This window comes from Haematobia irritans, chromosome 2 (assembly GCF_050003625.1).
Source record: "Haematobia irritans isolate KBUSLIRL chromosome 2, ASM5000362v1, whole genome shotgun sequence".
NCBI lineage: Eukaryota > Metazoa > Arthropoda > Insecta > Diptera > Muscidae > Haematobia > Haematobia irritans.
Window position 1 is genome coordinate 113,407,394 of NC_134398.1, and position 24,450 is coordinate 113,431,843.

At 33.3% G+C, this 24,450-nt stretch overlaps 1 protein-coding gene across 1 annotated transcript; it reads right to left on the reverse strand.

Annotated features, from left to right (window-relative positions):
• Positions 1–19,262: 19,262 nt before the first annotated feature.
• On the reverse strand, positions 19,263–21,113 carry LOC142225005 (uncharacterized; the record flags this gene model as incomplete). Its single annotated transcript, XM_075294781.1, is given in 2 exon segments — positions 19,263–19,421; positions 20,603–21,113. Coding segments are annotated over 2 exon segments (670 nt in total), but the record flags the coding sequence as incomplete, so codon positions are not given.
• Between the last annotated feature and the right edge of the window lie 3,337 nt (positions 21,114–24,450).

Consider the following 24,450-nt stretch of genomic DNA (forward strand, 5'->3'; position numbering starts at 1 on the left):
CACAATTTCAAGCAAATCGGTATAAAACTCTGGCTGCTGGGTCCATATTAGTGCATATCGGGCGAAAGATATATATGGGAGCTATATCTAAATCTGAACCGACTTCTTCCAAAATCAATAGGGTTCTATTCCGACCCAAATTAGGAACATATGCCAAATTTGAAGGCGATTGGACTTAAATTGCGACCTAGACTTTGATCACAAAAATGTGTTCACAGACAGACGGACGGACGGACAGACGGACAGACGGACATGGTTATATCGACTCAGGGACCCACCCTGAGCATTATTGCCAAAGACACCATGTGTCTATCTCGTCTCCTTCTGGGTGTTACAAACATATGCACTAACTTATAATACCCTGTCTCACAGTGTGGCGCAGGGTATAAATATGGGAAACATTTAAATCTAAAGCAATTTTAAGGAAACTTCGCAAAAGTTTATTTATTGTTTGCGAAATCAGAAAAACATATATATGGGAGCTATATCTAAATCTGAACCGATTTCAACCAAATTTGGCACGCATAGCTACAATGCTAATTCTACTCCCTGTGCAAAATTTCAACTAAATCGGAGTTCAAATTGGCCTCTGTGGTCATATGAGTGTAAATCGGGCAAAAGCTATATATGGGAGATATATCTAAATCTGAACCGATTTCAATAAAATTTGGCACACTTGACTACACTACTAATTGTACTCCTAGTGCAAAATTTCAACCAAATTGGGGTAAAACTCTGGCTTCTGGGACCGTATTAGTCCATATCGGGCGAAAGATATATATCGGAGCTATATCTAAATCTGAACCGATTTCAACCAAATTTGGCACGCATAGCTACAATGCTAATTCTACTCCCTGTGCAAAATTTCAACTAAATCGGAGTTAAAATTGGCCTCTGTGGTCATATGAGTGTAAATAGGGCGAAAGCTATATATGGGAGATATATCTAAATCTGAACCGATTTCAACCAAATTTGGCACACATAGTTACAATGCTAATTCTACTCCATGTGCAAGATTTCAACTAAATGGGAGTAAAAAATTTGCCTCTGTGGTCATATGTGTGTAAATCGGGCGAAAGCTATATATGGGAGCTATATCTAAATCTGAACCGATTTCAATAAAATTAAACACACTTGACAACACTACTAATTGTACTTCTAGTGCAAAATGTTAACCGAATTGGGGTAAAACTCTGGCTTCTGGGACGGTATTAGTCCGTATCGGGCGAAAGATATATATGGGAGCTATATCTAAATCTGGACCGATTTCAATAAAATTTGACACACTTGACTATAGACTAATTGTTCTTCTTGTGCAAAATTTTAAGCAAATTACGGTAAAACTCTGGCTTCTGGGGCCTATAAGTCCATATCGGGCGAAATATATATATATATATATATATATATATATATATATATATATATATATATATATATATATATATATATATATATATATATATATATATATATATATATATATATATATATATATATATATATATATATATATATATATATATATATATATATATATATATATATATATATATATATATATATATATATATATATATATATATATATATATATATTTCGCCCGATATGGACTTATAGGCCCCAGAAGCCAGAGTTTTACCGTAATTTGCTTAAAATTTTGCACAAGAAGAACAATTAGTCTATAGTCAAGTGTGTCAAATTTTATTGAAATCGGTCCAGATTTAGATATAGCTCCCATATATATCTTTCGCCCGATACGGACTAATACCGTCCCAGAAGCCAGAGTTTTACCCCAATTCGGTTAACATTTTGCACTAGAAGTACAATTAGTAGTGTTGTCAAGTGTGTTTAATTTTATTGAAATCGGTTCAGATTTAGATATAGCTCCCATATATAGCTTTCGCCCGATTTACACACATATGACCACAGAGGCAAATTTTTTACTCCCATTTAGTTGAAATCTTGCACATGGAGTAGAATTAGCATTGTAACTATGTGTGCCAAATTTGGTTGAAATCGGTTCAGATTTAGATATATCTCCCATATATAGCTTTCGCCCTATTTACACTCATATGACCACAGAGGCCAATTTTAACTCCGATTTAGTTGAAATTTTGCACAGGGAGTAGAATTAGCATTGTAGCTATGCGTGCCAAATTTGGTTGAAATCGGTTCAGATTTAGATATAGCTCCGATATATATCTTTCGCCCGATATGGACTAATACGGTCCCAGAAGCCAGAGTTTTACCCCAATTTGGTTGAAATTTTGCACTAGGAGTACAATTAGTAGTGTAGTCAAGTGTGCCAAATTTTATTGAAATCGGTTCAGATTTAGATATATCTCCCATATATAGCTTTTGCCCGATTTACACTCATATGACCACAGAGGCCAATTTGAACTCCGATTTAGTTGAAATTTTGCACAGGGAGTAGAATTAGCATTGTAGCTATGCGTGCCAAATTTGGTTGAAATCGGTTCAGATTTAGATATAGCTCCCATATATATGTTTTTCTGATTTCGCAAACAATAAATAAACTTTTGCGAAGTTTCCTTAAAATTGCTTTAGATTTAAATGTTTCCCATATTTATACCCTGCGCCACACTGTGAGACAGGGTATTATAAGTTAGTGCATATGTTTGTAACACCCAGAAGGAGACGAGATAGACACATGGTGTCTTTGGCAATAATGCTCAGGGTGGGTCCCTGAGTCGATATAACCATGTCCGTCTGTCCGTCTGTCCGTCCGTCCGTCTGTCTGTGAACACATTTTTGTGATCAAAGTCTAGGTCGCAATTTAAGTCCAATCGCCTTCAAATTTGGCATATGTTCCTAATTTGGGTCGGAATAGAACCCTATTGATTTTGGAAGAAGTCGGTTCAGATTTAGATATAGCTCCCATATATATCTTTCGCCCGATATGCACTAATATGGACCCAGCAGCCAGAGTTTTATACCGATTTGCTTGAAATTGTGTACAAACATAACACTTAGTCGTATAGTCAAGTGTGCAAAATTTGATAGAAATCGGTTCATGTTTAGATATAGCTTCCATATATATCTTTCGCCCGATATGGACTATTATGGTCCTAGAAGCCAGAGTTTTGGTTCAATTTGGTTGAAATTTTGCACACGATGATTGATGATTGATATCGGTTCAGATTTAGATATAGCTCCCATATATAGCTTTCGCCCGATTTACACTCATATGACCGCAGAGTCCAATTTTTTACTTCGATTTAGTTGAAATTTTGCACATAGAGTATATATATATATATATATATATATATATATATATATATATATATATATATATATATATATATATATATATATATATATATATATATATATATATATATATATATATATATATATATATATATATATATATATATATATATATATATATATATATATATATATATATATATATATATATATATATATATATATATATATATATATTTCGGAATTACCACATTCCTCATCAGCATCCTCTACAGCATCGATGATTTGAGTTTGGCAAAGGAAAAGAGATATGCTGGCAAATTTGTTTAGGCAGTAGCCGACTATCAAACCCTTTTTCGGGAGGTTCAAGTGTAGTTCACTTTGGGTTGAGTGAATTACCCGAATTTATTCTGATAATTGGTTGATAGTTTTGCTGCAAGTAGAGGATGCTGATGAGGAATGTGGTAATTCCGAAACAGCTGTACATCCAACCATCTTGCAGTCTATAGGGATTTGCCCAAATAAATTTGACAAGCATACTTTTCCTCTGTTGGTTAAGCTACACTTGTAGTTTAGTCAATGCATGGCTTTAAGCTGAGATCAAAAACAACAATAAGGTATTAAAAACCTGTAATTTTGATGATAAAAAGGTCACAAAAACGTAAATATTCTAGTTGAAATAAAGCCAATTTTTAAAAGAAACCTTACCAATTCTCTATTTTTTAAATTTGTTCGAATCCATCTGTATTTTCTCTGAAATTAAATATTGTTTTTACAACAAAAGAAAACATTAAACTGGTTTCCAAAAAAATAATTAACAAATAATAATATACATAAAAAATATTCTTTTTAAAAGAAAGTCATATTAAAAAAATACTTACCAATTTATGAATAAACTATACGCTGAGATATAAAAAAAATTTTCCAAATTCATCTGGAATTGAATATTAATTTTTTACATAGAATAATAAAAATTTCAATACACTTTCAATTTCAACATATTTTCCTAAATATTCTTAATAACTTTTTTCTAAAATACCGATAAAATATTAATAACTTTCATTTAAAAGGTTTAATAAACAAACACCAATATTTGTCTCAAAAATCCAAAATATTTCATGCCTTTATATTCCCTTGTTGCATACCTACTTAAAAGATGCAACAGCCCACGCCAACGCCAACTATACAACTGAAGCATGCCAAACAAAACCAAGCAAAGCCAAAACATTCCTACAACAACAAAAACACATGTGTCTTTATTGAAAACAACACCTCATCCAGCCAAATAAACCATCCGCGAATAACAAACACACACACACAAACCACTAAATGAACAAAAATAAAAACAACCCCACGCTCATGTATACACAACAAAACTCAAGTAATATCATCTTTATATTAATCACATTCCACTATGCCGATAAAGATCTCTGTACTATGCATTAGTTAATCGCATCTGCTGACAATTTACTCTAAGAATAATATTCGTAAAGGCACACCAGTTTATGAACGATGAAACGTTTAACTTAAAATTTGCAAAATTTTCATGAAATGTTATCAACCATTTTTGACGAAAATGTCTATAAGTTTAATTACATGTGAACTAAAAATATTTCATTGGGTAATATTTTACCAACAATTATTAACTATAGGAATTGTCAGTAAGAAATTACTATCCACTTTTAAGTTCATTTTTCGTAAAAAAATATTTTCTCATTCAAAAAAATCTTATAGTAAATTGCACTTATTATTTAGAAAATACTTTACATTTCACAAGTAGTTTTATAGCATGACAAACGAATTTATAACTACCAGTTAAGAAATTTTTTAAGGAAATTTCCATCGAATTTGGTAAGCCATGAACTAAACGATTGCTACTTAGAATTTGTAAAATTTCCTTTCGAGAAGTTACTTTTCGTTGAAGATACGAAAAATGAACTAAAATTCTGGAAAATTCTTGTAATAAATTATTGTAAAAATCTTCTTAAATTTACGAGACACTTTTTTTCTGTGTATATTAACGACGTATGTATGATCTAGGTTTATACAGGGATTTCTCCTCATGTTTGACCTAACGATTAGATTAAAATCGTCTGCGAAGGCAGTGAAATCAATTTCTTTAATCGAGTTTAATATTTTGTATAACTTATCGTATGAAATCAAAAATAATACCACGGATAACGGAGAACCTTCTGGGACCGATAACTTTGTAATTTTATGGAAAATTTCCGATTTGTTGTTGTTTTTGATTTCAGCTTAAAACCATGCATTGACTAAACTACAAGTGTAGCTTAACCAACAGAGGAAAATAATGTTTGTCAAATTTATTTGGGCAAAGTCCTATAGACTACAAGATGGTTGGATGGACGCGCGTTTCGGAATTACCACATTCCTCATCAGCATCCTCTAATTGCAGCAAAACTATCAACCAATTATCAGAATAAATTCAGGCAGTTCATTAAACCCAACACTGAACCACACTTGAACCTTCCGAAAAAAGGTTTTACATCATAGCCGGCTTATGCCGAAATAAATTCGTACAAACATATCTCTTTTCCTTTGCCAATAATTATGTAGTTTATAATACGTGGGTCTAATTTCCATGTTTTCAATTGATCTGCAATTGTGTGAATTCCTATTTTATCAAAGGCTTTCTCGAAGTCTAAAGGTGTCTTAAGGTGTCTTAAGGTGTGTGACTTCTCCGGCTCAAACTTTTTGTTATGTCGACTATAGATTTTCCAGGTATGAAGCCAAATTGACGATCGCTTAATAGATTGTTAGTTGTAAAGAACCACCAAAGCCTGTTAGCAATCATTTTGTCAAGAGTTTTCGCAATGCAAGAGTTTAATGAAATAGGCCTGTATGAATTTAATAGTGTTTTGTCTGAACCGGGTTTTAAAATTGGAATTATAAGACTCAATTTGGATTGTTGAGGTATATAAGAGTGTAATAATGAATTGAACAAACCTAGGAGACGGAGTCTCATCGTATTTGGTAGGTTTTTTAGCATGGGGTAAGAGATGCGATCATTACCTGGAGTTTTCCCTTTGGCTTTCTTCTAAACTGAGTTTAATTCAGATAAATTGAAACTTTCTTCGAGTATAGCTCCCTTGATATCTGGGATAAAATTCTGATTTGTACGGAGTATGCTATTCTTTCTCTCACAGAATTTCCTTAGAAATTGATCAAAAACGTCCAAATTCATTTGCAATATCCGTACCGTCAGTTAGTCGTAATTGGGGATTGCATTCAGTTGTTATGCAATGTATATTTTGCCTTCTTTTGTAACCCGTGAATGTCCTGATATTTTTCCATATCTAATCGATAGGTGTAGAGGGATTAATAGAAGCCGTAAAATCTGAAATTGATTTCGCTTTAGATATTTTGATTTGTTGTCTAAATTTTGCATTTGCTCGTTTAAAATCAATAAGATTAGATGGTTAGGTTAGGTTATGTGGCAGCCCGATGTATCAGGCTCACTTAGACTATTCAGTCCATTGTGATACCACAGTGGTGAACTTCTCTCTTATCACTGAGTGCTGCCCGATTCCATGTTAAGCTCAATGACAAGGGACCTCCTTTTTGTAGCCGAGTCCGAACGGTGTTCCACATTCTAGTGAATCCACTTAAAGAAGCTTTGAAACACTCAGAAATGTCACCAGCAATGCTGAGGTGGGATAATCCACCGCTGAAAAACTTTTTGGTGTTCGGTCGTAGCAGGAATCGAACCCACGACCTTGTGTATGCAAGGCGGGCATGCTAACCATTGCACCACGGTGGTTCCCTATAAATAAGATTAGATGTTGTCATATCTTTTCGAAATCTGTACCATAATTTATTTTTATTCCTTTTTAATTTCTCCAGCTCATTATTCCACCATGGGACTTTATATGTTGTTTTAGTTCGTGTCTGAGGGATGGATAAATTGGCTGCCCCAATAATTATCTTCTTAATATTGGCAGTTTCCTTGTTTATGTTTACGCTAAGTACTTGTTTTGTGTTCAAATGTGAACAAATGTTACTAAATAGTGGCCAATTTGACAGTTTGGTTATGAATGGGGGTTTATGTTGGATAATTTCTCCGTGGTGCGAAGGAAAGAGCTTTCGAATAATGGGGAAGTGGTCACTTCCATAAAGCGAGCTTTCAGTCTCCCATTGTTTATGGGGGAAAAGGTATGGAGAACAAAACAAGTAAGGAAAGTCTAAAGTCGGGCGGGGCCGACTATATTATACCCTGCACCACTTTGTAGATCTAAATTTACGATACCATATCACATCCGTCAAATGTGTTGGGTGCTATATATAAAGGTTTGTCCCAAATACATACATTTAAATATCACTCGCTCTGGACAGAATTTGATAGACTTCTACAAAATCTACACAGATAAAAATAAGTTTGAGAACCAATAACTTTTGTTGGAAAACCAATAACAAAATTTGTTAATTTTCCTGCAACAAACTAATTTGTACTTTTAATAACCATTATTACAAAAAAGTTGTTAGCAATCGTTACCATCAGAAGGCAACAAATAATTAGTGTTCTCAATAACATCATTTGTAAGTAATTTGTTGAGCATCCAACAGTACAAAATATTTGTTGTTGAACGCTACGTTTAATACTCAACAAATATTTTTGAATTTGAACGAAAAAAATTTGTTTGTGGTTTGTTGGAGTCTATCAATGACCTGTAACAAATTTATTGGTGTATTGATAAAAAATTAAATTGAAATTAAAATTGACAGAATTTTGCTATGACTTGCACTAAAATTGCAAAATTGGCGGAACAATTTTGGAGTTAGTTTGTTAAGTACACACAGAGGAGGAATATGACCAAAATGTTATTTTTGGACGGGGAACATGTAACATTTTTGTGTCGAAAATCCTATACTCAGTTTTGTAAATGTTTGACAATTTTAAATTTGAGTAGTCCCGGGTCTAGCAAGCATTTTGACAACCCAGTGCTATATATTCTAGTTAATTAGAATTGTAATAACTCTAATCCCGATATTAATATGGTTTTATTATTTATCTCATACAAAAACACATTTAAGAAAATACCATATTGAAAAATATACAAATAATGTATAAAATATATAAATATAGCTTTCATACATATTCTCAGCGATGTGCGCGTAACCAGTCTTATAGTTTTGTTTTTGTTTTCATATCGATAGCAGTCAACTATTTTCGCAATAAAGCAATTTGTTGTCAAACATTGACGGATGTGATATGGTATCGAAAATTTAGATCTACAAAGTGGTGCAGGGTATAATATAGTCGGCCTCGCCCGACTTTAGACTTTCCTTACTTGGTTTTTACTAACATTGTGTTCCACCCTAGTGCAACTGCAAATAAATATTAACAACTTTATTTGTATGTAGAATCTGCTTGTGCTCAACAAATTTGTCCATTGAACATGAAGCATTTGTTGTTGAAATGTGTTTGTAGATGCTTCACAGAGGAAATAGCAATATTCTGAATTTTCAACAAATTGCTTTATTGCGAAAATAGTTGACTGCTATCGATATGAAAACAAAAACAAAACTATAAGACTGGTTACGCGCACATCGCTGAGAATATGTACGAAAGCTATATTTATATATTTTATACATTATTTGTATATTTTTCAATATGGTATTTTCTTAAATGTGTTTTTGTATGAGATAAATAATAAAACCATATTAATATCGGGATTAGAGTTATTACAATTCTAATTAACTAGAATATATAGCACTGGGTTATCAAAATGCTTGCTAGACCCGGGACTACTCAAATTTAAAATTGTCAAACATTTACAAAACTGAGTATAGGATTTCCGACACAAAAATGTTACATGTTCCCCGTCCAAAAATAACATTTTGGTCATATTCTTCCTCTGTGTGTACTTAACAAACTATCTCCAAAATTGTTCCGCCAATTTTGCAATTTTGGTGCAAGTCATAGCAAAATTCTGTCAATTTTAATTTCAATTTAATTTTTTATCAATACACCAATAAATTTGTTACAGGTCATTGATAGACTCCAACAAACCACAAACAAATTTTTTTCGTTCAAATTCAAAAATATTTGTTGAGGATTAAACGTAGCGTTCAACAACAAATATTTTGTACTGTTGGATGCTCAACAAATTACTTACAAATGATGTTATTGAGAACGCTAATTATTTGTTGCCTTCTGATGGTAACGATTGCTAACAACTTTTTTGTAATAATGGTTATTAAAAGTACAAATTAGTTTGTTGCAGGAAAATTAACAAATTTTGTTATTGGTTTTCCAACAAAAGTTATTGGTTCTCAAACTTATTTTTATCTGTGTAGATTTTGTAGAAGTCTATCAAATTCTGTCCAGAGCGAGTGATATTTAAATGTATGTATTTGGGACAAACCTTTATATATAGCACGCAACACATTTGACGGATGTGATATGGTATCGTAAATTTAGATCTACAAAGTGGTGCAGGGTATAATATAGTCGGCCCCGCCCGACTTTAGACTTTCCTTACTTGTTTTGTTCTCCATACCTTTTCCCCCATAAACAATGGGAGACTGAAAGCTCGCTTTATGGAAGTGACAACTTCCCCATTATTCTTAAGCTCTTTCCTTCGCACCACGGAGAAATTATCCAACATAGGTTAGGTTAGGTTAGGTTAGGTGGCAGCCCGATGTATCAAGCTCACTTAGACTATTCAGTCCATTGTGATACCACATTGGTGAACTTCTCTCTTATCACTGAGTGCTGCCCGATTCCATGTTAAGCTCAATGACAAGGGACCTCCTTTTTATAGCCGAGTCCGAACGGCGTTCCACATTGCAGTGAAACCACTTAGAGAAGCTTTGAAACCCTCAGAAATGTCACCAGCATTACTGAGGTGGGATAATCCACCGCTGAAAAACTTTTTGGTGTTCGGTCGAAGCAGGAATCGAACCCACGACCTTGTGAATGCAAGGCGGGCATGCTAACCATTGCACCACGGTGGCTCCCAACATAAACCCCCATTCATAACCAAACTGTCAAATTGGCCACTATTTAGTAACATTTGTTCACATTTGAACACAAAACAAGTACTTAGCGTAAACATAAACAAGGAAACTGCCAATATTAAGAAGATAATTATTGGGGCAGCCAATTTATCCATCCCTCAGACACGAACTAAAACAACATATAAAGACCCATGGTGGAATAATGAGCTGGAGAAATTAAAAAGGAATAAAAATAAATTATGGTACAGATTTCGAAAAGATATGACAACATCTAATCTTATTTATAGGGAACCACCGTGGTGCAATGGTTAGCATGCCCGCCTTGCATACACAAGGTCGTGGGTTCGATTCCTGCTACGACCGAACACCAAAAAGTTTTTCAGCGGTGGATTATCCCACCTCAGCATTGCTGGTGACATTTCTCAGGGTTTCAAAGCTTCTTTAAGTGGATTCACTAGAATGTGGAACACCGTTCGGACTCGGCTACAAAAAGGAGGTCCCTTGTCATTGAGCTTAACATGGAATCGGGCAGCACTCAGTGATAAGAGAGAAGTTCACCACTGTGGTATCACAATGGACTGAATAGTCTAAGTGAGCCTGATACATCGGGCTGCCACATAACCTAACCTAACCTAACCATCTAATCTTATTGATTTTAAACGAGCAAATGCAAAATTTAGACAACAAATCAAAATATCTAAAGCGATATCAATTTCAGATTTTACGGCTTCTATTAATCCCTCTACACCTATCGATTAGATATGGAAAAATATCAGGACATTCACGGGTTACAAAAGAAGGCAAAATATACATTGCATAACAACTGAATGCAATCCCCAATTACGACTAACTGACGGTACGGATATTGCAAATGAATTTGGACGTTTTTGATCAATTTCTAAGGAAATTCTGTGAGAGAAAGAATAGCATACTCCGTACAAATCAGAATTTTATCCCAGATATCAAGGGAGCTATACTCGAAGAAAGTTTCAATTTATCTGAATTAAACTCAGTTTAGAAGAAAGCCAAAGGGAAAACTCCAGGTAATGATCGCATCTCTTACCCCATGCTAAAAAACCTACCAAATACGATGAGACTCCGTCTCCTAGGTTTGTTCAATTCATTATTTCACTCTTATATACCTCAACAATCCAAATTGAGTCTTATAATTCCAATTTTAAAACCCGGTTCAGACAAAACACTATTAAATTCATACAGGCCTATTTCATTAAACTCTTGCATTGCGAAAACTCTTGACAAAATGATTGCTAACAGGCTTTGGTGGTTCTTTACAACTAACAATCTATTAAGCGATCGTCAATTTGGCTTCATACCTGGAAAATCTATAGTCGACAATTTACTTTACCTTGACCACAACATAACAAAAAGTTTGAGCCGGAGAAGTCACACACCTTAATTTCTTTAGACTTCGAGAAAGCCTCTGATAAAATAGGAATTCACACAAGTGCAGATCAATTGAAAACATGGAAATTAGACCCACGTATTATAAACTACATAATTATTGGCAAAGGAAAAGAGATATGTTTGTACGAATTTATTTCGGCATAAGCCGGCTATGATGTAAAACCTTTTTTCGGAAGGTTCAAGTGTGGTTCAGTGTTGGGTTTAATGAACTGCCTGAATTTATTCTGATAATTGGTTGATAGTTTTGCTGCAAGTAGAGGATGCTGATGAGGAATGTGGTAATTCCGAAACGCGCGTCCATCCAACCATCTTGTAGTCTATAGGACTTTGCCCAAATAAATTTGACAAACATTATTTTCCTCTGTTGGTTAAGCTACACTTGTAGTTTAGTCAATACATGGTTTTAAGCTGAAATCAAAAACAACAACTACGTAATTAACTTCATGACAAATCGGAAATTTTCCATAAAATTACAAAGTTATCGGTCCCAGAAGGTTCTCCGTTATCCGTGGTATTATTTTTGATTTCATACGATAAGTTATACAAAATATTAAACTCGATTAAAGAAATTGATTTCACTGCCTTCGCAGACGATTTTAATCTAATCGTTAGGTCAAACATGAGGAGAAATCCCTGTATAAACCTAGATCATACATACGTCGTTAATATACACAGAAAAAAAGTGTCTCGTAAATTTAAGAAGATTTTTACAATAATTTATTACAAGAATTTTCCAGAATTTTAGTTCATTTTTCGTATCTTCAACGAAAAGTAACTTCTCGAAAGGAAATTTTACAAATTCTAAGTAGCAATCGTTTAGTTCATGGCTTACCAAATACGATGGAAATTTCCTTAAAAAATTTCTTAACTGGTAGTTATAAATTCGTTTGTCATGCTATAAAACTACTTGTGAAATGTAAAGTATTTTCTAAATAATAAGTGCAATTTACTATAAGATTTTTTTGAATGAGAAAATATTTTTTTACGAAAAATGAACTTCAAAGTGGATAGTAATTTCTTACTGACAATTCCTATAGTTAATAATTGTTGGTAAAATATTACCCAATGAAATATTTTTAGTTCACATGTAATTAAATTTATAGACATTTTCGTCAAAAATGGTTGATAACATTTCATGAAAATTTTGCAAATTTTAAGTTAAACGTTTCATCGTTCATAAACTGGTGTGCCTTTACGAATATTATTCTTAGAGTAAATTGTCAGCAGATGCGATTAACTAATGCATAGTACAGAGATCTTTATCGGCATAGTGGAATGTGATTAATATAAAGATGATATTACTTGAGTTTTGTTGTGTATACATGAGCGTGGGGTTGTTTTTATTTTTGTTCATTTAGTGGTTTGTGTGTGTGTGTTTGTTATTCGCGGATGGTTTATTTGGCTGGATGAGGTGTTGTTTTCAATAAAGACACATGTGTTTTTGTTGTTGTAGGAATGTTTTGGCTTTGCTTGGTTTTGTTTGGCATGCTTCAGTTGTATAGTTGGCGTTGGCGTGGGCTGTTGCATCTTTTAAGTAGGTATGCAACAAGGGAATATAAAGGCATGAAATATTTTGGATTTTTGAGACAAATATTGGTGTTTGTTTATTAAACCTTTTAAATGAAAGTTATTAATATTTTATCGGTATTTTAGAAAAAAGTTATTAAGAATATTTAGGAAAATATGTTGAAATTGAAAGTGTATTGAAATTTTTATTATTCTATGTAAAAAATTAATATTCAATTCCAGATGAATTTGGAAAATTTTTTTTATATCTCAGCGTATAGTTTATTCATAAATTGGTAAGTATTTTTTTAATATGACTTTCTTTTAAAAAGAATATTTTTTATGTATATTATTATTTGTTAATTATTTTTTTGGAAACCAGTTTAATGTTTTCTTTTGTTGTAAAAACAATATTTAATTTCAGAGAAAATACAGATGGATTCGAACAAATTTAAAAAATAGAGAATTGGTAAGGTTTCTTTTAAAAATTGGCTTTATTTCAACTAGAATATTTACGTTTTTGTGACCTTTTTATCATCAAAATTACAGGTTTTTAATACCTTATTGTTGTTTTTGATCTCAGCTTAAAGCCATGCATTGACTAAACTACAAGTGTAGCTTAACCAACAGAGGAAAAGTATGCTTGTCAAATTTATTTGGGCAAATCCCTATAGACTGCAAGATGGTTGGATGTACAGCTGTTTCGGAATTACCACATTCCTCATCAACATCCTCTACTTGCATCAAAACTATCAACCAATTAGCAGAATAAATTCGGGTAATTCACTCAACCCAAAGTGAACTACACTTGAACCTCCCGAAAAAGGGTTTGATAGTCGGCTACTGCCTAAACAAATTTGCCAGCATATCTCTTTTCCTTTGCCAAACTCAAATCATCGATTTGAATGTATTTGGCTGGGTTTGTTTTTGAGCGTACTTCCTCTATCTTCATTCGTTTTGTTTGTTATTGTTGGCTTCTCTTCAATCGTTATTTTTTTTTCGATCTCAGCTTAAAGCCATGCATTGACTAAACTACAAGTGTAGCTTAACCAACAGAGGAAAAGTATGCTTGTCAAATTTAGTTGGGCAAAGCCCTATAGACTGCAAGATGGTTGGATGTACAGCTGTTTCGGAATTACCACATTCCTCATCAGCATCCTCTACAGCATCGATGATTTGAGTTTGGCAAAGGAATAGAGATATGCTGGCAAATTTGTTTAGGCAGTAGCCGACTATCAAACCCTTTTTCGGGAGGTTCAAGTGTAGTTCACTTTGGGTTGAGTGAATTACCCGAATTTATTCTGATAATTGGTTGATAGTTTTGCTGCAAGTAGAGGATGCTGATGAGGAATGTGGTAATTCCGAAACAGCTGTACATCCAACCATCTTGCAGTCTATAGGGCTTTGCCCAAATAAATTTGACAAGCATACTTTTCCTCTGTTGGTTAAGCTACACTTGTAGTTTAGTCAATGCATGGCTTTAAGCTGAGATCAAATACAACAATAACGATTGAAGAGAAGCCAACAATAACAAACAAAACGGGTTTTAATACCTTTTTTTTCTTTAATCAAATTTTTTGGAAACCAATGTAATATTTTGAATGTAAAAACAAATATTTAATTTCAGAATAAACCCTTAAAAATTTGGACAAATTTTTAGTACTCCTTTGCCTTTAATAGTGAATTGGTAAGGATTCTTTAACTTTCTTTTAACCCTGGATAGTCATCCTTTAATCCATTAACGTCATCCTTCGTCATTTTGACTACGGCTGATTTCACGACGCTATAATTTTCATCGTGAGCGAAAAAGTGAACCAAACTTAAATTTATTTTCTTATTCAATTTGGTTTTAAGTAGTATAAAACAAAAATTCATAAAACGGTCGAATTAGTATAACTAAAATTTACCATTTCCCAATAGACTAAAATGCTCTTTAAATCGAAAATGAAATTACGTGTTGTCACATTGACGAATGATGACTGTCTTGGTTTATCAAGAATATTTGGTTTTCTAGCATATTATTATTTTTTCATTAGATTTTTTGAAAACCTATTTAATAATTTTATTTAATGTAAAAAATAAATATTTAATTTCAGAGTAACCCAAATAAATTTGGACAACTTTTTATATTTCCCCTCAGCGTACAATTTAATAGAGAATTGGTAAGTTTTATATTAAAATTTTGTCTTTCTTTCAACTAGAATATTTATTTTATTATATCTTTCACATCGACAACAACACAGTTTTATGAGTTTATATAGAATACTTAATTATTTCTCTAATTGTTTTAGGTACCAATTTTATGAGATACGTTTTCCAAAGAAAAGTTGAATTCCTTACACCATTTGATAAAATGCCCCCAAATATGGTAAGTTACAAGCTAAAATGAAGAATTAAAAAATTATATTTCATTACATGGTGTTAATTTTTAACAATTTTCATTATTGCTTCCATTTTTTCCAGCAAGATATGTTAAAAATAATACCTACGATGAATAAAAAAAGGATAAGTCAAAATGTCCAAACAGCGAGTTCAAATGAACTTTTGTGAATTTTTATTCACAAAAAACATTGTATTAAGAACTTTCATCATAAGTTTTTAATGTATGAAAATTTTCATAATAGTAAAACGGTTTGTTGTTCCTTTAATTATTTAATTTCTCTGTACTGTGGAAGGATTGATTTAAAAATAGTTTAGTTGTCGACGTTTTAAAGGGACTGTTAACCAATTTTTATTATCGGGTTTCCCACAATATAAGCAAGTAAACCAAAATAATACTGACTTTTTAACTTGGTAGGGGTATATAAATCTTATGGTGTTGTAAAAATGAACTAAACTACAATGTTATAGATGAACTAAAATTTAAGAGAATTATAAACTAGACAAGTTGAAAAAAATCTTAAGGGCTAAATCATGATCAATATTACTACAGTTTAGTTCATTTTGCAATGGAAAAGGGTTCACTGTTTTTTCAGTGTATATTACTAATATTGATAATATCAAGGATCCTCAATGTTCTCAATCCAAACTTAGCAAGATACAAAGTATTCTGAAGCTTTGAGACAATGTTTTGGAGCGTTTAGCACAACACCCCTAAATAACATTTACATCGAGGCGAATATACCATCTATACAGACTCAACTCAAAATAGCCTTAGCCAAATTGTCTCGTACTCTTCTCAGAGACTCTAATGACCCAATTCAAAAATTAACTCGACAGATTACCAAACTAAAGAGAATACCTAGATATCATTCTGTTATTTCAAAGATATTACAGGAATGCAACAACCTTAATATACCTATAAAACTTGCTCTTATAGCATCCAATCATAAGAAATATACTCCATGGGATTTCAATCAAGAGTGCATAGATACTTCTCTTAGCCAACTTGATAAACGTCACCACAACCCGATACAATTCCAAGTTTTACATAAAGAAATTTGCGGTTGATTGGCAACACATAATTTTCTTTATACAGATGCATCCAAATCTTCAGACAACGTGTCCTATAGCATTGTACAAGGAGATAACATCATAAAAACTTCCATTCTTCCACCTTATAGTTCCATTTTTACAGTCGAACTTACAGCAGTCTTTGAATCTAATACAAGGGGTATATATGCTATTCACTGTATACAATTAAAATGGTAGCCAATATCTCCAACAGAGACCATTATAGCTCTTACATCAGAAATGTGTTGTTCCATAGACACCCAGATATTGTCATTATATGGACCCCAGGTCACTGTAATATAAGCGGAAATGAATTTGCAGACATGACTGCCCTCAAATCTCCATTAGTAACATCTGCGAACTATAACACAAGAGATATACTGAAATATATCACAAAATCGCATATAAACTCCGACAATGCACTGGAGAAATCAAGTAACTGGTATAGAAATGTAAATCCCAACAAACAAACAATAAATAATTATGCAAGTCCACACCTCAATGATTTTAATATAAAAGATCTCATCAAAATAATAAGATTGAGACTTGGTCATACATTAATCACACATGGTCATATATTGGAAATCACTGATCTACCTTCATGCAATTGTTCTCACATCGATATCACGAGCCTTCAACACATATTCTATCAATGTAATGACACTAGAGCAGCCAGGAATACATTTTTGATGGAAAAGATTCAATGTTGTTCCTTTCTAACCCATCTACCGATAATAAACGAAAAATTATTAATTTCCTCAAAAGTACAAATTTGTATAGGTATATTCAAATCAATTTGTATTATTAACTATCTAGCCATTTAACCCTCCGACCTTAGGGACCTTTTTGCCTTTTCAAACTGAAATTACTCTTACTTCGGCCACTACAACCCACCCCCAAAGTTACTCTGTATTCCAAGAGTATTTTGTTGCGCATCGAACGTGTGTCCGTATGGACCTTGCACTGAATTTCACTAATAAATGCATGTTTTTGGGCATTATTATAATTTTTTTATTGTTTCAACACATAATTTACTTGTTCTGAACACAAAGACCTAAACTCAAATACATTAGGGATGATGATAAAAATAAATTCTAAGAACAAAAATACACATTCGAATTTCGAAGAACAAAAAGACACATTCGAATTTCGAAGAACAAAAAGACACACATATTTTTTTTAGTCGTCATTGAGAGAGCAACAAAAGTACATGTGCACCGAATGTATGTGTTTGTTGTTTTTGTTTATGATTATTTTTTCTCACACATACATTCTCAACTTTATTTCTGCGCATCAGTGAAGTAATCCTTAAATGCCTTTGAGTTCAGGTAGACGTACGAAAGAGTATAAAATAAGTTGTAGTTTCGTAAACCACATCAGTCAAACTTTAGACAGCGAAGAGTAAAATCGTGTGTGATAGAAACAAAATATAAATATGGCAGATGCAAGTAATTTGGACGTTGCTGAAATTGTTGTACGCCGTAGTACACGTTACCAGCAAATGACTGCGGATGAAAGGCATGCAGCTGATAGTAGATTTGCTGATTTTAAGGATTAAGAAATTGATATTGCTGCTATTGATAATTATGAAGTTGAGGATGATGAAGATCGCACATACCAACATGATGAAGAGTCAGATGCCGAAACTGAAGGATACGTCGAGCTAAATGAAGATACTGATGACGACGAAGAGGAAGAAAATGATGGACAGGAAACGAATGAAAGTTACTATATTGGTAAAGATTACACCCAATGGAGTTAAAAAGCACCACCAACATCACGTACTCGTTATCATAACGTGGTCGACTTCAGAAGAAAGAAACCGGGACCAACAGGAAATATACACAACCACTATACAATGGTTAGGTTAGGTGGCAGCCCGATGTATCAGGCTCACTTAAACTATTCAATCCATTGTGATACCACATTGGTGAACTTCTCTCTTATCACTGAGTGCGGCCCGATTCCATGTTAAGCTCAATGACAAGGGACCTCCTTTTTATAGCCGAGTCCGAACGGCGTTCCACATTGCAGTGAAACCACATAGAGAAGCTTTGAAACCATCAGAAATGTCACCAGCATTACTGAGGTGGTATAATCCACCGCTGAAAAATTTTTGGTGTTCGGTCGAAGCAGGCATCGAACCCACGACCTTGTGTATGCAAGGCGGGCATGCTAACCACGGTGACCCCTATAGAATAATACGTTCAATCATGACAGAGGAAATAATACACTTAGTGCTACGTGAAACAAATCGTTAAGGCAGGGAGGCTACAGCTGCATGGAATTTGGCGAATCCCACGAAGAAAAAGGAGTGGAAGCCAGTGACAGTGCAAGAGTTTGACGCCTTTGTAGCTATTCTTTCGTATGCTGGACTCACAAGATCAAACCATGAACCAGCTATGGAATTATGGGACGCGACGCGTTGCCCAATATACAAAGCTGCGTTGTAGTACGATCGCTTCATGTGTATAAATCAATTTATTCGATTCGACAATGGAAACACTCGACAACAGCGACTCAACAGCAAAACTGCGGCTATTGACGACATTTGGGAAATGTTGCAACATAACTTGGCAGCAGCTTACACTCCTCATGAAGCACTAACAGTTGATGAGCAGTTGTTCCCTTACAGAGGCCGCACCCGCTTCACACAATATATTCCGTCAAAGCCAGCTAAATATGGTGATTATGCGACCCACAGAGTTATTATCCTGTGAAGGGAATGTTATATTCTGGAAAACAGCCAAACCAACAATGGGAGATAAACCAAGGGCAGAACGTAGTGCTGGATCTTGTGGAAAAATATTTAGATGCTGACCGTACTATATACGCGGATAATTTCTTTACCACTCTTGACTTTGCGCGTATTTTGTTGAGGAGGAAGACCGCATATGTTGGTACAGTGCGCTACAACAAAACATTCATTCCACAGGAGTTCAAGAAATTTCGTGTTGTTGCATTACTATGTAACAAAACGAAATAAAAATAAGATTAAGGGACTTGTAAGTTATATGAAAAGATGATGTACAGTGGGAGAAAAGATGATTCAATTTGTAAGAGGAAATTTCCCAAATGTTTTCTCCATAAGGAGTTAGCATAAAGGGCCCAAAATTGAGTTATCTCTCCCAGCCAGATCTATACTAAAGGCTGTGGAAAGGTTCATTCGCCCGAACCGAAACATGTACAGTCCAGGCGTGTATAGATTGGTATCTGGCGTTTTCTTTTCAATGGCTCTATTAACCATGTCCCTTAATCTATATCTGTCCATAAAGCTCGAAAAATAATTGTATAATTAGATATAAAATTATTTTTGTATATAGAATTTAGTTATAAACAATAAAAAAAAAAAAAACAAAAAATAAAAAAAAATATATATGAAAAAACATGATTTACAAAAAAAAAGGTCCGTAGGGACCTTTTCACACGGCCGTGAAGTTCAGAACTGTCACTCATCGGAGGGTTAAATAGAGTAAGAAAAAAATAATAATAATAAAAATATGTACATTTAACGCTATTAACAGTTAAGATCTAACTCTGTTATTGTAATTATGAGCTTAAGGCCTTTGTAGCTATGGCTCTCTCCATGTTAGCTCAAAAATTTGTAATTCTAAGTTAACTAATAAAAAATGCAAGCGAAGCCAAAAACACACAGATAAAAAATAAGACTTTGAAACTTGATTTTAGAAGTATACTTTTCTTTGGGTGTAAACAACACTAATAGCGCTTCATTGACAAAACGTATGTATAAACTCAAAAATGCTACCTGCCAACGATAGTGCTATCAGTTGGCAGGTAGCCCAATCTCGAAATATAAAAAAATGTAAAAGGCACCCCTTGCATCATTTAAATTATGGAACAAGTTTGCCACATTATGTGCCCGCGGTAATCATGTCTACAAATCTTTTTTTCTGTACGAGTTGAAGGGGTCATAGCAACAAAAACATAAATTTAATCCGTTTCTGACGACAATATATACGAATTACAAAATGTATGATATACTTACAAAATGATTGGGTGCAAGATTCCATCCAGCACCACTAGCATTTCCTGTACCCTGCGTACCAGGTGGACCATTGCCAGGACCTCCATTGGCTGCTGAGAGCAGATTGGGCATTGTAAATGGAGTTGTGGTATTGAGATTTCCCAAATTATTGTTTGCGGTATTTGCGGAGGGGTTATATTTGCTTTCCCAATGTGTGGCGCCAGCGCCTCCAAAATTATTGCCATGATACTGCTGTTGCTGCTGTGTCTGTTGGCCAAATGCATTATAATCATTCATATTTGCTCCACCTCCGCTACCACTTGGGGCTGAACCTCCATTGCCTGCATTGTATTGTTGCTGATTTGGAGAAATAATTTGCTGATTATTTCCTTGTGTTCCAGCCGTCGTAGATGCTATACTATACGGAGAAGGTGTGTTGTGGTTAAAGGCACTATTTGGTGATAGCGGTTGCGGTGATGGAGTAAGTTCTGGTGGGGCGCGATACAGGCCAAATGGTTGCGGAGACGTATCTATGAGAAATACAAAATTAAATTTTACTGAAAAGTTGATTGAATAGTGGTTTAAGAATTTCAAACTGAAAATAGCTAATAGTTCTAGTAAATTCTCACATAATTATTGTGTAACTGGGAAAATTTTAAAGACTGAGATCTTACTACTGCATTTCTAGTCTACTTTTTCTAAATTTCGACTGAACTCAACCTGATGTCATCCTACGGCAAATTGGTTCAAATTGTTATTAACGGACCTATCACAGGATATCACTGGCATAAATGCTCGAGTTTGTGGCAATTTTAAAATTTTCCTATAATTTGTTGATTCTACACTCTTGATATTAAAATTGTATTGGATCTGAAATAAAATTATGAGAATAATCTATTCCAAAAAATTTCCTTTCTGCTTCGATTCCAATGCTCAAATTGAGGCAGTTTGGGTGATCCCGGATTGAGGCCAAGTCGAGTACTAATTAGTACATATTCCCCGTCGATGACAAACCCATGTTAAAATGACAGGTCCTTTCCATGCGTTTAGACCAGAACTGGGACTGGCCCATACACAGCAGCGACAAGTCCTGTACCGGTCTTTAGGTTGATTCATTTACCGTAGAACAGTATTTGGAGTATCAGTATCTATACACCAGCAACCGTGCAAAAATTGGTCCATATCGGTCAATTATTATTTATAGCCTCCATTTAAATGGATTTATAACTTTCATCCGATCTAGCACTAATAACAATGTAAGCAGTTACCGGTTCATATCTGCATATTGCCAAATGAAAAAAGTTGGCGAAACTATTAAAATTGTATGTACTTAAATTTTATGAAGAGATTATACAAAAATTTTACTTAGATGATTAAGGGCAATATTATTTTTGGAAATCGAACCCGTGACCAAGACACAACGACGTAAGTGCAAATGAGATTGTCATATCAAAACGGACGAAAAGGACTGTTTTTCAAATGTTTCGGTGCACAAATTATATGTTTGGAACTAAAATTTTTTTATCACATTATTTTTAAGTGCAAGCATGTAATGTTCATGAACTAATTTAACATGTTTGGGACGTACATATTAATGTGTTAGAACATGTTTGCGACATTACATTTTCTTAAATATAATGTCTCTGGATGCATATCTTCGTAGACAATTGACTGTATAATCCTTTTCAAATCAAATGATACTTTCTTCAAATCAAATACATCTCTAAACCCAGCTAGCATTTGGGTGATAGTTTTAACAAATATCATCTAAATGAGTCATATTCGAGTACTTAAGGAGATCAAAAACTGCTATGTAGTTATGTGATTATAATACGATACGAAAATGACTCGCGCTAATGGGCGTAAAATGAGTTCGTTATAAAATACAACAAAAAATTACAAAAATCTAACAAAAACCGTCTAGAGGAGTCATCTTCGAGTACTTTTGGTGATCAAAAACTGCTTAAACAGTTACGGGACCAAAAAATGGCACGAAAATGACTCGCGCTAATGGGCATAAAATGTGTTCGATTTAAAATCGTCCAAAGGAGTCATCTCCGAGTACTTTTGGCGTTCAAATAGTGATCTTACAGAGTTATTGCAAGTGTTTTTTATTTAAATTACATTTACATTACATAATTTTAACGGAGCAATCTCTATAATATTGTCAGAAAATTAAAAAAAAAAAACCTAAACTTCTGTTTACTCCGAAATAGTCACTGATATTTAATAAATTTAACTAAAAAAACGCAATTTCGTCTATACCTAAAAATGCCAGAATGGTAAGAGCCCAAATAAAAAGATTGGCAAAAAAAAAGAGGCAACTAATTTAATTTCATAAAAAAAAATAAATCTGAAAAAAGACAGTGATTATTGAAGATAACATTCAAGAGTCTGAAGAGATTAGTGAACATGAGAATAAAACAAGTGTTGATAGCGACAGTTTTGACAGTGACAGTGAAAAAAAGTAAATTTATGTGATGGACTAGCTAAGTGGGCAATTGAATTTAACGTGAGCTTTGTTGCAATTAATGCTCTATTATTATTACTAAAATGTAACATGAAAGTTCCAAAGGACGCAAGGACACTTTTAAAAACGCCAAGTTTTAGAGAGAAGAGAAAAGGGTGAAGAGAAAGGAGAAAGGGGAAGGAACATACATTCACTATGGATTAAAAAATGGATTAACCGATTATTATTATTATTTTGTTTTGCATTTAAAATTATGAATAACTCTTATGAATTTGTTCATCGAATGTAATTTTATATCCACATAAAAAGAAATTGTTATTTATAATTTTGTTATTAAATACTAAGTATTAAAAATAATTATAATACAAATATTAATATTAAATATTTATATTAATAAAAAAACACGTATTATTAATTAAAGGGAAATGGTTCAGAAAACCGACTCAAAAATGCACTTAGAAGAGTCATTTGCGATTAGAAATATGACTATTAAATGACTCATAAATGACTCATAAATAGAGTAATATGTGATCCATTAAAGACTCGTACGGGATTATAATCATAATTGAAAAACGACTCGAAAAAGAATCGCAGATGAGGTATATTAAGACTAAAACTGATCAAAAAACGATTCAAAAAAGACTTTAATGTTACTAGAAAATGAGTCAAAAAAGACTCTAAAATAATATGGAAGAAGACTCACAAATGATTTATGAAGAAGAGTCGCGGGTAGTCACGTTTTTCTCCCGACAAAAGAGCCTTTTATATTCATAAAATGAGCTCATATTCTGCCTTTTTAATCGCCAAGTAGACTCGAAAAAGACTCGAAAGTGCTTAAAAAACGACAAAAATGCTAGCTGGGAAGTTAAATTAGTTTGTCATTTCGTTGGGGAGGGTAAATATTTTTTTTTTGTGTTCGAAAGTTTTCATTTTATGTTTTCTTAAAGTATAAACATTGTTTCCTTTATGGTGTTCCATGTGTACACAACGATTATACCGCAACCATCAATAATCTAAAGAATGAATTCGAATTAAAATATGAGTCAAAAATTCATTAAAAATTACAAAAGATTGATCTGATGTGAAAAGTTTCATTTGAAATGAAAAAGGTTTCATTTGACTTTAAAAGGTTTAAAGGGACAATGCTATACATATTTGGTATATGAACTACAAATTACACATATGTTTTTATTCGTATTCCAACACAATAATATTTAAGACAGTTTGCTGCAAGCAAAGAAATTTTTAGAAACTGGAATTAACTATTTGGCACCTTAAAAAATGATGTGATCGTTGTGGAAAATAACAAATAAATAACAAAATAACACAGACAAACAACTTTTTTCTTTAAACAAATACGGAAAATATATATTCTAGAAGTAAAATATCGATGTCTTCA